The following is an 18,484-nucleotide window of genomic DNA, read 5'->3' on the forward strand; positions in this document are numbered from 1 at the left end:
GACAACTTATTTTTATATATATAGATATGTTTTTAACTACATAAAACTTGCAAATATACAACATTCTTTCCTGTCCCATTGTCTGTACATATAAAAAGATTGTCAGGTTTACCGACTCTTGAACATGCAACATATAATTGTCGATGGGAAAAACAATCTGTATTCAGATCTATACCTCATTATTCTAGGGATTGCCCTTGAGCTTTGTTGATGGTGATTGCTAATCAAACATTCCCTGTGTCCCCATCGTCATTTATATATCCCCCCTGTGCCCCCCGGCGTTCCCGTTGTAGTTGTGTCCCTGTGTCCCAGTCGTCATTTAAAGTCAACAAACATGACGTCAGTCGACACACAAACATGACGTCAGTCGACACACACGTCCCAGTCGTCATTTGTGTCCAGGTGTCCCAGTCTATAATTTCTCTTTGAGTGTCCCGGTCGTCTTTTATATTCCCTGTGTCCCGGTCTATGATGAAATTAATTTTTTGTTTTTTCCTTGTTTTCTTTTTAGTTTTTTTTTTGGTTTTTACCTTTTTTAGATTTTTTAGTTTTTTTTTCTTTTTTCTTTTTAGTTTTCTTTTTCTCCTTTATTTTTCAGTTTTTTTCCTTTTTTAGTTTTTTTTTCTTTTTCAGTTTTTAGTTTTTTTAGTTTTTTTTCTTTTTACCTTTTTTTTAGTTATTTTTAGTTTTTTTTTCTTTTTTAGTTTTTTTTGTAGTTTTTACCTTTTTTAGTTTCTTTTTTCTCTTTTGTATTAATGCTAAAGCCAAGGTTTGAACTTGGAACCTCTCGGACCTAGAACCTGGAACATAACGCTTTACCAACTCAGCTACTTCGGCTTGAATACATTTACCTTTTTTAGTTTTATTTTTATTTTTATTATTTTTTAGTTTTCTTTTTCTCCTTTATTTTTCAGTTTTTTTCCTTTTTTTAGTTTTTTTCTTTTTCAGTTTTTAGTTTTTTTTTAGTTTTTTTATTAGTTTTTGTTTTTTTTCTTTCTAGTTATTTCCGTAGTTTTTAACTTTTTTTTAGTTTTGTTTTAGTTTTTTTTCTTTTTTAGTTTTTAGTTTTTTACCTTTTTTAAGTTTTTTTTTGTGTAGTTTTTACCTTTTTTAGTTTTTTTCTTCCTTTGTATTAATGCTAAAGCCAAGGTTCGAACCTGGAACCTCTCGGACCTAGAACCTGGAACATAACGCTTTACCAACTGAGCTACTTCGGCTTGAATACATTCGTTTTTGAATTGGTATATGATGAAATAATTCAGACGTCATATGCGGACAATAACGTCACTCGACAGACAGACAGACAACTTATTTTTATATATATAGATTGTGTAATGTTTCTCAGTCTATTCCTTGCTTTTTTGAATTTATCATATTGTTCTCGAGAATTAGTTCGCCTGTATTTTGCCCAGTACCTGTTCTTTCTGTTCATTTTCCGTTTTATGGACCTTTTCAAGTAAGGTAGGGTGCGTGGTCTTTTGATATATGAGACAGTGGTACATGTCTCCTCGTGCTTTAGCATTATTTCCTTGAAGAGATTCACCTGCCATTGCTTGACTAGTGCTCAAACAGTGCTTCCCAGTTGCCATTTTGCATTCTCCTTAGTTCCTTGCGGATTTTCTCGTAATCGATATATCTTCTGCAATTATGGTTGGAAGAGGGTGGTGACAGTTGGAGAGTTGTTAAGAGCCATACATGATCACTTGCACCAATCGGTGGTAAATGATCATTACTTAGAATTTGATCTGGGTTGTCTGTGATTACCAGGTCAAGTAGCGAGGGTATTTGTCCATCTCTGAACCTTGTTGGTGATTCAATAGATTGATATAGCGTATTTTCTGCTATGTATGTAAGGAAAGCAGAGTTCGTAGCATGACCCTCACGATACTGGGGAGAATACCCTAAGCCGTCAACCCAGCTGACTTGAGGAAGGTTAAAATCTCTAATTATTTAAAGGTTCTTTGGCTTCTTATCTTGTAGCAACTGCAGGGCTTTACAAAGTGCCAGTTCAGACTCTATCAGGTTTGGGCAACTTGGGCTCCAGTAAAAAGTGGCTAAAACTAGACTTGCTTGGGGTAGCACAATCTCTATAGCTAAATATTCAACTTAATCCAAAACTTTATTAAGAGAGAATCTGCTTACCGATAAGGTTGCCTTCACATAGACTGCAATTCCTCTTCTTGGGTCATCTTGTAAATTTTTAAATAGGAAATATCCCACAATTCCAACATGGGCAATGGGCATTGTACAAAGGGTTATTTGTATTATTCGGCTTAATTTCAGCTACACTAATCACATCATAATCATTTTTTGCTGCTAAGATCCATAACTCAGTTAGTTTATTTGGCAAGGAGTCTATGTTTGTGCTCAGCACTTGGAGAAACTTAGAGTAATGACTTTTAATGTTTTGTACTAGATCACTTGGACTACTATCACTTATTTCACTAGCTGTTTGGGCATCTTCATAACTTGTGGATACTGTATCCCTTTCCAAATATGTACATCTATTGTCACTAAAGTCTAAATATTTTGAACTATCAGATCTATTTACACTAGTGGCTAAGGGAAAGTTCCCAAGCCCACTCACTGCTGTTTTTTTTGGGACAATGCAACCCTTACAGATAAAAAGGTCTTTTTCAGCATTCTGCAGCTGGTCCTTTAATTCTTTCACAAGCTTTGCTCACCTCTCTCTGTCCTCCCTGCTTATATCACTTTGGTACTGAATCGTCTCCTTTTTCAAAAAGGAGGTTCTAGTGATTTCCTTTTTTATCATCATGTTGGGGATGGTAAATATCACTGGCGCTATTCTTTGTTCCTGTTGTCCAGCAACGATCTGGTTATTTTTAGGTATCAAGCGCTTTACATTTGTGAGAAGAAATTCTAAAAGTTTATAGGAGGTTTTTAGGTGCTCGCTGATGAACTTTATATCAGCCTGTTCCTTCTCCTGGCTTGTACCCTGTTCTAGCTGAGGAATTCCATGAGCTATGATATTTAGCCTTTGGTGCTGCCTATTATGGTCTCTTCTTATTTTGTCTCTCACTTCTTCGCGGGCTTCCGTTTTTGAGCTTTAGTAATGGCTGCGAGCTCAGCATGGAATTTTTTGTTAGGATTTCCTTCAACACTTTTAGTTCTTCTACAATAAGGTATTTGACTTGTGTTTCCATGTCAGCTTTGTTGCACTTTTTTAACAGTTCTGTTTCAATTTCTGCAACTCTTTCAGCAACTGAATCAACCATTATAATCATTTCTGCAAGCAGTTCAGTTTTTAGGCAATCAATTTGCTCTTTCACAATCGTGTTTACATCCTCAGTGGTAGCACTTTTTCTTGTGGGGTCGGCTAAACAAAGGGGGCAATACAAGGAGAATGATGATCCAGCACTTAATTTGTTTATAAGGTTGTACCTGGACTCTGTCATTTCAATACATGAAATGCATAGCCACCTTTCACATCCGCCACACAACATTGTTTTTTAGGCTTGCATGCTTGACCTTTCCTTTCCAAAAAGACAAAGGGCACTCAGGTGAGCCTTTCAAAGAATGTTCAGTGGAGTGTTGAACTTAATCAAAACATGTTATGTGTAAAAGGGTGTAACTCAGGAATGACTTGAGTTTATTAATTTAGAACTTTCAAGAAATGATGAGGGAGATGATTAATGACCAAAAAGCCAATATTTGTATCTTACTACTACTACCACTGCTACTGCCACCACTACTACTACTACGTTTGCTATATTTAGGGGAGATTTGAACTTATTCAGAAGACACTATGTGCATGCACAGTGTTAAAAGAGAATATCTCAAAAATTATGCATAATTAGTTACAGTACCTGTAGTGTTAGTATTAATATTAGACCCTATACCTCTTGGCTAGTTCAAAATCCACCACAATTTACCCTTAAAGGTCTGTTTTAATAATGTATGCTGTTCTTGAGATATTGCTTTGTCATCTTTTTGAAAATCTACATACTCATAGTTTGTTTTTATTTAATTCAACATTCACTTAAATATTCCTTGATTATTAAGAACTTATGCAACAAAACCCACTGTTCATTGAAAATTTTGACTAAATAATCAAATCTTGTTCAAAATTTTACTTACAGTCCAATATTTGGATTCTCAAGCAGAAAACTGAAAAAGTGGGAAGCTACCTACCAATTTACAAGTATTGGTACATACACTTTAAAATCAATAGATAAATTTCGATTTCCCCTCTAATGAACATCTGCAATTATCCAGGGGATTGTGGATGGGAATTATCTGGGGGGCATTTTCTAGGAGTATTCTAGGGGGAATCCACTAAAATTTTTTGTAACATTTAGAGATATAACTGCTATAGGACCAGGTAAGAACACAGGGAAAATACTTCCAGAGTTTGAAATTAACCGACTAGATTCATTTACGTTCTGAAGTCCTGAAGTGGTGCAGAGACTTTGACCTTAGCCTGGTAATTCATGACCCAGAGGTCAAACCTTGCTGTAGCAACACACCGCAAGGCTGATGCACAGACCTTTGTAGTCTAGAAGTGTTGTTAATCCAAATACTTACTTGACATTCTGACATAGTAAAACCAAAAAAAAAAAAAAATTCCATAATAGCACCTGAAGTCCTGTTCCTACTTACAGTTCAACATTCTAATTTTTAAATCTTCTCTGTTTCATTCTGTAAAGGTAGTGATCCAAGCGCCTGCCTTATCTCTTAAGAAGTATTTGCCTTAGTTCCAAGTTTCTGATTTAGTGACAGATTGAGAAGTTGTTCTGGAGAAGTATTTTTTGGTGGATTTTTGTAGATTCTAGAAGATATTTTTTTAGGTAGTAGTCTAGCAGATAGCCTAAACTTGTTTAGTTTTATTTTCTGATTTAGTTGAGCATATAATGTCCAGCAAGGCCAAGCAAAAACACATAAGCTGAGTTAAAGGTCATGATAGGCGGGCTGCCTGTTCTACAGAATCGGATGGGGGGGGGGGTCTTCTGCCATAGAGTCTGACATTTGTGAGGAGTGGATTTATGGTGATTGTTTGGACCTATCCCCTGGAGAATATAAATTATTAAGCAAGATGATGCAATCACTTACTTGTTTTGGAAGATTTCAAGATGGAGTTGCTCCTACTAGTCAGTTGACCCAAACACTCTCTTAACTGACATTAAATATGACATTTCTGCTACTGAAATTGATGTTCATTAGATGGCATGTCCAGAGTGCCATCATTTCGAAAGACCTCTGAATATTGTTGCTCATAGAATCCCCACCCACACTGATGATGTTGTTTTCCCGTATCATTATCTCTTTCATACTTGTGGAGGGGGGTGGCGCCCACCCCCCAGCTAAAGTAAAAATACTTTGAAATAGCCATCACTGTCTGATAGCTGCCCCCTTTCTCCACTTTTTTCCGTACCATCAAATGAGTTTAGAAAGCAACTAATACAGAAATCCTTTAAAACAAAAGAATCACTCAGTTTCTATGGTGATAGTCCAAAGGAAGATCAAATAAAGCACAGAGCTCTAGTTGAGGAGTTGAAACGCAAAAAATCTAATGGAGAGGCGATTTGAAAAATTCGTAAGGGTGCCATCATTAATAAAAACTTGCTAGTTGGAGCAATTCCCCCTACCGCTCCATTTACCCACTAATGCCTGTGCTTCCTTCTACTTCTGTTAATGGTTTAAATGTTTGTGGACTCGCATCATCAAATTTTGTCTCTCAGCTGTCTAGTAGTTATCATAATAATATTTCCCTGTCTGATGCTGACATTTCTCTTTTTTCTTTCATCAACAACTTGCTCACCTGCTAGTTTTTTTTTGTCATTTCGTAGTGCTGTATCCAACCACCATACCAGTCCTTTGGTTCCTGCTTAGTCTAGTCCTACATCCTCTCAGACTCCTACCGCATAAGGAATGGGGTTCCTTAGCTCCAATTTTGATAACCTCCCTAATAAGCTTTCCAAACTTTCGTTTTGTATGGTATCAGAAAAAGTGGTTGTTGCAGCAATTACAGAAGTTTCAGCAAAAAACACCTTGTCAGTCTTATTTCTTGATGAAATCAAAATCAGTGGTTACCCACTCTTTTCTAATCTGATTTCCCCACTTTGCCACAGAGTAATGTGCTTATGTATAAGAGATGGACTAAAGGTTAGTCTCGTTCAATTTATTTATCTGACTACTGATGGAATTTAGTCTGTTTGGATAAAAATAAACAATCTCAATTGAATTGGGTGTTGTTTTAGGAGCCCCAGTAGGCTACTCGACAGTGTTTTGGACTCTGAATCTAACTTGGCTGCCACTTTATCTTGTTTGATGTCCAATTTTGCCAGCTATGATCTTGTCCTTTTAGGGGACTTTAACCTTGCTGAAATCTAATGGATGGATGGATCTGTTTATTAAAATAGAGATTTTCCTTTTTTTTGTCGTCCCTCTCTGATAATTTTCTCTGTCAAACAATGTCACAACCAACTCGTTTTAAGGAAGGTCAAGTATCCAACACTCTCGATCTGGTTATTCTCAGTAACCCTGAATTTCTTATTAAGAACTAGCTGTTCTTATAACCAACACCTAGTTGGTGGGGCGCTTCGCGCCCCCCAAGCCCCCGCGCGCGCGTAAGTCGTTACGCGCCATATTAGTTACGCGCCATTGTAGTTGTGTCCCTGTGTCCCACCTGTGAATATAGATAGATTTATTTACGTGTTTCAAACTACGTAAAAGTTGCGAATATACAACATTCTTGGCTTTCCCATTGTCTGTCCATATACAAAGCCGTATGTACTAATAATGACGTCATATGCAAACGCTCTTTTTACAAACAAACAAACATGCATACACACAACTCGTTTTTATATAGATAGATAGATAGATAGATACAATACAAATTAACTACGTAAAACTTGTAAATATACAACAGTCTTCGCTGTCCCATTGTCTGTGCGTATAAATAGATTGTCAGGTTTACCGACCCTCAAAGATGCAACATACAATTGTACATTGGTAAAGCAATCTGTATTAAGATCTATACCGCATTTTTCTAGTGATTGCCCTTGAGCTTTGTTGATGGTGGTTGCAAATGTTATTACGTTTCCATTGTTTTTTTACGGCAAGTCAAGTGCCATTGCAAAGCTTTGGTGGGATGATATTTCTTAAAAGTATTATTGGTACGCCTATTTTTAGTTGTAGCACGTGTGGTGGAAACCCTGAAGGATCTATGGAATTTAAAAATTCAGATGGATAATTAACCGCTTCATTTGGTTCCAAAATACAAATTAACTGCGTAAAACTTGCGAATATACAACATTCTTCGCTGTCCAATTGTCGCTGCATATAAATAGATTGTCAGGTTTACCGACCCTCGAACATGCAACGTACAATTGTCCATGGGAAAAACAATCAGTATTAAGATCTATACCACATTTTTCTAATGATTGACCTTGAGCTTTGTTAATGGTGATTGCAAATGCTAATCGAATTGGGAATTGCAATCTTTTAAATTGAAAAGGCAGATCCGTTGGAATCATGGGAATGCGAGGAATAAGAACAGCCTCACCCTCAAAAGGCCCTGTCAAGATTGTGGCCTCTATTAGGTTTTCCATTGTTTTTTTTTACGGCAAGTCGAGTGCCATTGCAAAGCTTTGGTGGGTTTATATTTCTTAAAAGTATTAAAAAAATATTGTTGATTTCGTGGACGTGAGAATCGCTCTTTCACTTAGCCATTTATTATTTTTATAATTTTTTAGAATATTCGGAAATACTTTTTCAATCAATTCATTTTTGGACGTCGCTAAATTACAGAAATCAGCAGGTAGTTGTATACGTCCTGAAATTGAGTCTACTGGGAGCTTTTCGTTTCCCATTACCAGCAATTGATCTGAAAATGTTTGACCAGAGTCATCGTTTTGCAATCGGACACGCATATTTGTAGTTAATTTTAATGTTTTTACGTGTGCCCATAAATTAGAATTTTTCAGGCAAGCATTCATTTCGTCTGCAGGAGTTGATCTAGGTATTATAGGTAATGTTTGCCTGAAATCTCCCGCAAGCAATATTAATGTGCTGCCAAAGGGTTTCGACTTCCCTCGCAAATCTTTCAAGCATTGATCCAGAGCCTCGAGCGATTTTTTGTGTGCCATTGTGCACTCATCCCAAATAATAAGTTTGCATTGCTGCAATACTTTACCCATCCCAGATGATTTGGAAATATTGCACGTGGGAGTTTCTGTAGAATGCAAGTTCAGAGGCAATTTCAAAGCGGAATGAGCAGTTCTTCCACCAGGCAGCAATGTTGCGGCTATTCCGGACGACGCAATTGCCAACGCTATATCATTTTTTGATCGAATTGATGCCAGAATCAGTTTTATCACAAACGTTTTACCAGTACCTCCTGGCGCATCCAAAAAGAAAATTTCTCCAACGTTGTTATCGACACAATGCATTATCGTATCATAAATGTCTTTTTGTTCCGACGTTAACTTGGAAATGTTATTTTGTACATACGACAATAGATCACTCGTACTGAAACTTTGTTCACGATCCAATTCCACACATGTCGAAACAGCAGCGATACGGTTAGGTGAAGGCATTCCCAAATCCTGAAGAGGTTTGTTTGCCATACGTACGCACAAATCTTCTATAACAACTAAAGTGTAGTTATAAATTTCTGATGTAAAATCAAAAGTCATATCTGACGTCTCTAACTGTTTTCGATGGAGTATATCTTCGGACATGACGTTAGTCAACACAGAAACATGACGTCACCTGATCCACAGACAGACACACAGACAGACAACTTATTTTTATATATATAGATGTAATAGCTGCACCTGTTGGTAATAGCAACCATGTAGTAATCACTACCTGGCCTATGGATAGATTCTAAAATGTTATCTATCTATCTCTATAAAAATAAGTTGTCTGTCCGTTACGCCAGATTATATTTTATCTATATATAAAAATGAAACTAAACTGAAACTAAAAATGTAGAAACTGAGAATTGCATAAATATTTCTATATATTTTGACAATAGATTAAATTAATTCGAAAATCTTATAACAGATATTTATAATGTTGGGGTTTATTATAAATTGTTGAGTGTTAGCATGCTTGGCACGTAAAATTTTTTCTAACAGTCAATGTTAGAATGAACACTGACGAATTGAAAAACATTGAAAAAGATAGAATGTTACCAAATCCTACAACAGAAGAAACAGCCGAGGAAGCTGCTCAGAGAGTTAATGCCAAAAGGCTTGCGGCTAAAGAACGCAAAACCGCGCAATTAGAAGAAGATCAACCTGGACAGCGAGAGTCAAAACGTATCAAAACTGAAAATGATAGCGATGATGATTGGGTTTGGGATTTTGACTTGGATAAGGTTATCAATGCCTACCAGATTTTACTTAAAAAAAAACAAAGGTTCGGCGATATGTATTTACGTCTGAAAAATAAAGAAGAAAAAGAAAACTGAAACTAAAAATGTAAAAACTGGGAATTGCATAAATATTTCAAAATATTTTGACAATAGATTAAAGTAATTCGAAAACCTTAAAACAGATACTTAAAATTTGAGTTTTATTATAAATTGTTGAGCTTTAGCATGCTTGGCACGTGAAGATTTTTCCAACTGTCAATGTTAGAATGAACATTGACCGACAGACCGACAGAATTTGCGATTGCTATATGTCACTTGGTTAATACCAAGTGCCATAAAAAGGTAAAAAACTAAAAAGAAAAAAGATAAAAAACTAAAAAAGCTGCAAAACTAAAAAAAGAAAAACTGAAACAGAAATTATATCTATATATATAAAAATAAGTTGTATGTCTGTTGACTGACGTCATGTTTGTGTGTCGACTGATGTCATGTTTGTCGACTGACGTCATTATGAGGATTGAGCATTATTCTGTCATGAAGTTTTTGGTCGACTGACGTCATATTTGTCGACTGACGAAATTACAGACCGGGACACAAAGTGCCATAAAAAGGTAAAAAACAAAAAAGAAAAAAGATAAAAAAACTAAAAAAGCTGCAAAACTAAAAAAAGAAAAACTGAAACAGAAACTATATCTATATCTATATATATAAAAATAAGTTGTATGTCTGTTGACTGACGTCATGTTTGTGTGTCGACTGATGTCATGTTTGTCGACTGACGTCATTATGAGGATTGAGCATTATTCCGTCATGAAGTTTTTGGTCGACTGACGTCATATTTGTCGACTGACGAAATTACAGACCGGGACACAAAGGACTACCGGGAAATAGGGAATATAAATGACGAACGGGACACTCAAAGAGAAATTACAGACTGGGACACCGGGACACAAATAACGACCGGGACACAGGGAATATAAATGACGACCGGGACACAGGGACACAACTACAACGGGGACACCGGGGGGCACAGGGAATGTTCAATTAGCAATCACCATCAACAAAGCTCAAGGGCACATTCGATTAGCATTTGCAATCACCATCAACAAAGCTTAAGGTCAATCATTAGAAAAATGTGGTATAGATCTTAATACTGATTGTTTTTCCCATGGACAATTGTACGTTGCATGTTCGAGGGTCGGTAAACCTGACAATCTATTTATATACAGCGACAATTGGACAGCGAAGAATGTTGTATATTCGCAAGTTTTACGCAGTTAATGTGTATTGTATCTATCTATCTATCTATCTATCTATATAAAAACGAGTTGTGTGTATGCATGTTTGTTTGTTTGTAAAAAGAGCGTTTGCATATGACGTCATTATAAGTACATAAGGCTTTGTATATGCACAGACAATGGGAAAGCCAAGAATGTTGTATATTCGCAAGTTTTACGTAGTTCAAAACACATATATAAATCTAACTATATTCATAGGTGGTACACAGGAACACAACTACAATGGCGCGTAACTAATATGGCGCGTAACGACCTACGCGCGCGGGGGGCTTGGGGGCGCGAAGCGCCCTCACCAACTAGGTGTTGTTTTGGCGCGAAGCGCCACCCCAACAGCTAGTAGCATATAATTTTTGAAATCCATGATCATTAGGAGACTTGGTGTTCTAAGGAGACTTGCTGGAAGTAAATGAAGATGCCACCATAAAGCTATTTTGGATTTTTATAAATTATATATCTGTTCTATTCTGGAAAATGGTATTCAGTTCTTCTCAATTCGTTCCTCAGCTGCATTTAAAGCCCTGAAATCTTAACTAAAATTCAGCTATTCGAATCGTTCTGGGTTTGTACAGGCATGCTCCTCTATCTAAATTAAAACAACTGTCTGGTTTGGTTTCTATAGGTGAAAGAGCATCGAGTCAAGGGAAGAAATACTTTCCACGAATTCAAGCTTATGGAAGCAAGCATGTTGTGTATAATCATACCTTCGCTTTGAAGGCAGCTTGCACCAATGGCCATTCATCTTGGAATCAGTTTCAACTGGAGGTCCCAAATTGGAGTCAGTATTCCCCCTATGCATACCCCTTTACTGACTCTCTGCCTTGGGACATGAGTCCACCTATTTGTCAAGCACAACTTATTCCCATAAATAAAAACCAAATTCCCTATCATGAGATCCAGACTACTCTGGCTGAACAGATTTTGAAGTTGTACTGTAATCACAGGAAAATCTATTCAAATGGATCTCATGATTGCCCAGATGGATGTCCAGGGTGAGAGAGCTGGAGCAGGAGTATGTATTCTATCAGTAGACCTTAATCTTTTTTCACCCCTTCCTTTGGGATCTTCCATTTTGTCAGTTGAATTATATGCCATTCGCCTTACCCTAGATGTTTTCAGAAATTATAGCATCGTAGATGAGAATATTCTTTGCCTTCCTGCCTCCAAATTGGCAATACTGTTGCTAAAAAAATTAATACAATTGCCAATTATAAGGACATATTCAAGATTAGAAGACAGCTTCTGAACCTTCAGGCTAAAGACAACAAGATTTATTTCCAATATGTTCCAAGCCATAAAGGCGTCAAACAAAATGATACTGCTGATTTACTGGCAGCCAAGGCTTCTTTGTTAAACCCAAATCCTCCCTCTGACCTCAATTCACGTGATATTATTAGACAAAGATCTAATGTTAATCACAGTAAATTGATTTTATCTCCTTTTCATACTAGATTACACACAGTGCTATATTACCGTCTGAAATCAGGAGGCCTTCTTCTCAGTAGTATGTTATTTAATGGAAAGCTACATCACTTGCCTCTATGCCAGCTTTGCTTCTCAACTGGTGAAACTATCCAGCATGTCTTATTTGATTGTCTGCCACTGACTGTGAAGGCTATTTCCCTGAATGCAATCCTGAATTCTAACCTACCTTGGCACTTTGATAGAAAGATTTTTAAGGCATGTATTGATATTTTAAAGAAGAGACGGCTTGATTAGTGATTATTACGTCACTATGAAAAAATAAAAAAAAGAAGGTTATTCATCAATTGTTCTGGAGAGTGTTGAAGACAGCGGGAGTGAGTTTGAAGAACCGTATTGTTACTGGCCGGCCTATAGGTCTTTAATTGCTGGTAATAGGTAACTCAAGTACCCATACTTCCTACAACCATCAATAGAATTAAGAATTTTATTTTGGATGATTGGTTTTTAACTGATAAGATGATTTGGTTACAGAGGAAGTCGATGGGTTTTTGAATAATTGATGATACTTTTTGGAAAGTCAAAGGGGTGAAAGGACTAATTGGTAGTTCATATACCCTGTATACAAAATTTTGGAACTGGAACTGCATGACTTGGCAAAACTGCTGTATTTACCAACCGAAAATTAGATTTAGGTACATATCATGTCACTATTTTAATGCTGTTTATTTAACCAAACGGAAATTTATGACACCATCTGTTAAATCACGGCAGGAGTCGGTAAAACTGCTGCGTTTATTGACCAGGTTCGGAATTTCTGTAAATGACATGTCAGTATTTTCGTTGTTTTTTTTTAACCAAACAAAGAATTTTAGCGGTATCGGAAAAATCGTTACGATTTTACCGACTTCTTTTTTTTACCGGGTTACCAAAAACATTCTGGGGTTCATTCTCCCCCCCCTCCTTACGTGAAGTTCCTGATAACAAGATTCTACTTATGCCAGTATAGTCAAGAAAAATGGTGATGGAGAATCTCTCAAAAAGTTGTGTCCAATGGTGACAGGCTATCAGAGAAAAATGAAGAGAAGTGTCTTTCCCAAGAAGTTACATCAATAGGGGTAGAATGTGAACAAAACATAGAAGTGAACTTTGATGTCCAATAATGCATTGATGCCTGAATAATATTTATAATGTGAACATCGTAATTTCTGAAGGAATCTTTTTTATTTGTTGAAGGGATATTTTGAGTTGAAAAATCAATGAATGATTGTACAGTTCGCTTTCTACACATTTGAAAGCAAAGTATTTAAGTAGTAGAAATTAATAATGAAATTAGATTTATTATTTAAAATATAATGATATAAATTTCTGAAACTCGAGCAATTATTGTTGTCAGTGTCATAATACTGAAAGAGGTACTGCTTGGGTGTATTTCTTTTTTTTTTCTTTTTTTCTTTTAGTAAAGTGTCAGTAATACTCTTGCCTTTTGAGAGTCTTTTGTGGTAATTTCCGCTTGTTTTAATTTTAATTTAATTTTTCGTTTTATTTTTTGTTTGTTTTAGGTTTTATTTATGCATCCCTAACAATATCTGCTGTCTTCTTTTTTATATGATTTTTATTTTAATTTCTGACAAACCAGTATAATAAAATAAAAATGGCTTGTAAAAGTAAATGGTACGCTTCTAAAAGCATGGAAAAAGGCCAAGTTATTAGAGCTATAAAGTTTTCTACTTCAGATTATAAGAAATATTTTTGGTAATGGAGCCTGGGAATTTTTGAAAAGCTTAAGCACTTCTAGATTTTAGTTTAACTTGAATATGAAACTGCTGACTGCTAGCTTGTCAGCTTAAACAGAGTATTCCACTTGAAAGTATGGCACATGGCTAAAGAACACAAGCTTGGTGAAACAACTTCAGATAGTCATCTGTCATGCAGACTACATTCCTCCACTCCAGCTCTCATGTTGTGGGATCTGGGTCAAGGGCATGTGAATACTTTGACCCCAGGTAACAACTATGCACATCTGAAAAAATATAATATTACATCCGTCAATCTTGCTGAGGTCCAGTCCACGCTTTTCATAAAAGCCACAGAGTCTGTGGCTTTTATAAACTGACCCAATAAGACTGGGAGACTGGAGTTTTCTGTTGCAATATTCCAAATACAAATGGAAAAAAGAATCCTATACCAGTAGGATCCTTACTACTTACTCACAGTGACTTGAAACAGGAAGCATAAAAGAAAGAAGAAAAAAGGACACAATCAAAGTGCTTCTATGCTAAAAAAAAAAACAACAACAACAAAAACTGACCCAATAAGATTGGCTTTAGAAGCACTCAATTGGCTGGCAACACAATATTTGCCTTAATATTTGGAGTGTTTTCTTAGTACCTCGAAGGGTTTCAATACTTCTTCGGCTCCTGTTGTTACTACAGTGTAAACACTCCTTTGGAACTTTTTTTTCCAAACCCTGGTTTTCTTACAAATTTTTGTTTTCAGGCAGATTATTGAGTTTTCTGTTGCAATATTCGAAATAAAAATGGAAAAAAGAATCCTATACCAGGTTTTACAGTACGGGGAATGGTGTCTTGTTAAATCAAAGGTAAGATATTTTTCTGATTAAGTATAACCTCTTCATTTATTGCAGACTTTATAACTGATCTATGATTTAGAATACGAAGAGGGCTTCATTTTACTTTGCAACAGAATAGAGCGGTACAACCCAGTTGGTGGTAGCCAAAATATGTTAATAGAATGTAGAAAAGCAAAATAACTAATTGCCACAAAGTAGGACCGTATGATAGAGAAAAAGGATAAAAAATTAGGGGGATTTTCCCAGTTGTGAAGAGAAGTTGCTGGGATCATAGTATGGCTACTACATAGAATTTTCAAGACGTTTTCCGAAGTCATGACTTTAGCCAGTGAGTTCCTTCACAACCTATTCAAGAGGGGGGAGGGTAGACGATTTTATTGGGAGGGAGTTCTTTTAAGTACCAAGACGGGGCATTTTTAATGTAATATTTTATTTTTTCTGTGCTGGCATCATTTGACCATTCTGAAACAAAAATCCTGCCAGTTTTGTATGGATATGTAGAGGTAAACTAAGAGTAGGTAGGCATATGTTGGTTGTAAGAGTTTCCCCAAAAGCTGAAAAATTAAGACTAAAAAATTGTGTTTTCAATGTAACAATTTACCCCTTCTTTAAAAAATTTCTCCTAATCTCTCTCCACTCTCAACTGCAAGTTGGACCTGTGTGAACTTATGTCCAAAGCAGGTGTAGAGACTGATCTGCAATAATGGCATTACTAAATAGCATTTAAGAACAAAATAGCCTTATGCAGGGCTGGAAGAGAACTATGAAAATAACTCTTAAATCTTATGATTTCATTTGGGAGGGGGTGTCTATTTTCCACTATATCACCTTGACTCAACATAATACTGCAATATGTTTATTGTAGTAGCATTTGTAGGATTTATAAGTTTTACTTGCAACCAGCTTTCATTTGGTATTCTGTAAGTGTTTCAATTGTTTCTGTCTTTCCTATTTAAATTTTCTTGTTTAATTGTTCCAAGTCACTATAGAAATATGATGAATATTATACACGTGGAAAGCATCTAACTCGTATTTACATTTTATAATAAATGTGAGGTTTATTGTAGAATAATCTCTTGTCAAATATTAGTTTCTTATAGCCCAAAAAACTGAATTTCACAAACGTTGTAATAGGTGTTAGCTTATGCAAACTACTTTTAGGCTCAAATGATAGATGCATCGTAAATCCTAATAGAATTATATGAAAAACAGTTTTTTCAGCTGAAAGTAAGAAGCAGCATTGAAACTTAAAACGAACAGAATTATTCATTTTATTCTATATATTAGGGGGATTTCGTCCTTCTCAATCCATTGCTCTTCATGTTAAAGATCTTTGGTATTTTTAAAGAAGCTTCTTATTCTAACTAAATGGCCCTTCTGTTTCAGGAGTTGTTCTTAAAGAATTAGGACAAAAAGTCGAACTTTAGCGTAAAGAGCGAGGTATATAGGAGGGTATTCTAATATACGAATAATTTTTGTTCGTTTTAAGTTTTAATTTTGTTCCTTACTTTCAGTTGAAAAAATGTGTTTTTTTAATTTACTTTCTGGTCGTTTTCCAAGTATTACCGGGAAATCAAGGCTCCCTCCACAGAAAATTTCCTCTAAAAAGAAACGAAGACCACACTACCTTTCCATATCAAACAAACGCAACTTAGAAATAATAGGGACATATATATATATATATATATATATATATATATATATATATATATATATATATATATATATATATATATATATATATAGATATATATATATATAAACTAGCTGTTGGGGTGGCGCTTCGCGCCACCCCAACACCTAGTTGGTGGGGCGCTTCGCGCCCCCCCAAGCCCCCCGCGCGCGTAAGTCGTTACGCGCCATATTAGTTATGCGCCATTGTAGTTGTGTCCCTGTGTCCCACCTGTGAATATAGATAGATTTATATATGTGTTTCAAACTACATAAAAATTGCGAATAAACAACATTCTTGGCTTTCCCATTGTCTGTGCATATACAAAGCCGTATGTACTAATAATGACGTCATATGCAAACGCTCTTTTTACAAACAAACAAACATGCATCCACACAACTCGTTTTTATATAGATAGATAGATAGATAGATACAATACAAATTAACTGCGTAAAACTTGCGAATATACAACATTCTTCGCTGTCCAATTGTCGCTGCATATAAATACATTGTCAGGTTTACCGACCCTCGTACATGCAACGTACAATTGTCCATGGGAAAAACAATCAGTAGTAAGATCTATACCACATTTTTCTAATGATTGACCTTGAGCTTTGTTAATGGTGATTGCAAATACTAATCGAATTGGGAATTGCAATCTTTTAAATTGAAAAAGCAGATCCGTTGGAATCATGGGAATGCGAGGAATAAGAACAGCCTCACCCTCATAAGGCCCTGTCAAGATTGTGGCCTCTATTTTCTTAAAAGTATTATTGGTACGCCTTGTTTTAGTTGTAGCACGTGTGGTGGAAACCCTGAAGGATCTATGGAATTTAAAAATTCAGATGGATAATTAACCGCTTCATTTGGTTCCAAAACTGTGTCGACTGACTTGTAAAGGACTGCCTGGTCTCGAATCTTGGTCAAAACAATATTGTTGATTTCGTGGACGTCTATATTTTTGGGTGCGAGAATCGCTCTTTCACTTAGCCATTTATCATTTTTATAATTTTTTAGAATATTCGGAAATACTTTTTCAATCAATTCATTTTTGGACGTCACTAAATTACAGAAATCAGCAGGTAGTTGTATACGTCCTGAAATTGAGTCTAATGTTTGACCAGAGTCATCGTTTTGCAATCGGACACGCATATTTGTAGTTAATTTTAATATTTTTACGTGTGCCCATAAATTAGAATTTTTTAGGCAAGCATTCATTTCGTCTGTAGGAGTTAAACTACGTAAAAATTGCGAATATACAACATTCTTGGCTTTCCCATTGTCTCTGCATATACAAAGCCGTATGTACTAATAATGACATCATATGCAAACGCTCTTTTTACAAACAAACAAACATGCATACACACAACTCGTTTTTATATAGATAGATAGATAGATAGATACAATACAAATTAACTGCGTAAAACTTGCGAATATACAACATTCTTCGCTGTCCAATTGTCGCTGCATATAAATAGATTGTCAGGTTTACCGACCCTCGAACATGCAACGTACAATTGTCCATGGGAAAAACAATCAGTATTAAGATCTATACCACATTTTTCTATTGATTGACCTTGAGCTTTGTTAATGGTGATTGCAAATGCTAATCGAATTGGGAATTGCAATCTTTTAAATTGAAAAGGCAGATCCGTTGGAATCATGGGAATGCGAGGAATAAGAACAGCCTCACCCTCAAAAGGCCCTGTCAAGATTGTGGCCTCTATTAGGTTTTCCATTGTTTTTTTTTTACGGCAAGTCGAGTGCCATTGCAAAGCTTTGGTGGGTTTATATTTCTTAAAAGTATTATTGGTACGCCTATTTTTAGTTGTAGCACGTGTGGTGGAAACCCTGAAAGATCTATGGAATTTAAAAATTCAGATGGATAATTAACCGCTTCATTTGGTTCCAAAACTGTGTCGACTGACTTGTAAAGGACTGCCTGGTCTCGAATCTTGGTCAAAACAATATTGTTGATTTCGTGGACGTCTATATTTTTGGGTGCGAGAATCGCTCTTTCACTTAGCCATTTATTATTTTTATAATTTTTTAGAATATTCGGAAATACTTTTTCAATCAATTCATTTTTGGACGTCACTAAATTACAGAAATCAGCAGGTAGTTGTATACGTCCTGAAATTGAGTCTACTGGGAGCTTT

The 18,484-nt window shown here is 35.9% G+C and overlaps 1 protein-coding gene across 1 annotated transcript in view; it reads left to right on the forward strand.

The window, feature by feature from the left end:
• Positions 1 to 18,484, forward strand: part of LOC136043748 (NBAS subunit of NRZ tethering complex-like) — a gene marked incomplete at its 3' end in the record, with an annotated part of 153,175 nt that overhangs the window by 4,569 nt on the left and 130,122 nt on the right. Inside the window, 1 exon segment of the mRNA XM_065728669.1 lies at positions 14,560 to 14,662. Within this exon segment, the coding sequence (XP_065584741.1) occupies positions 14,600 to 14,662 (63 nt within the window).

The sequence above is a fragment of the Artemia franciscana genome, unplaced genomic scaffold (assembly GCF_032884065.1).
Source record: "Artemia franciscana unplaced genomic scaffold, ASM3288406v1 Scaffold_923, whole genome shotgun sequence".
Taxonomy (NCBI): domain Eukaryota; kingdom Metazoa; phylum Arthropoda; class Branchiopoda; order Anostraca; family Artemiidae; genus Artemia; species Artemia franciscana.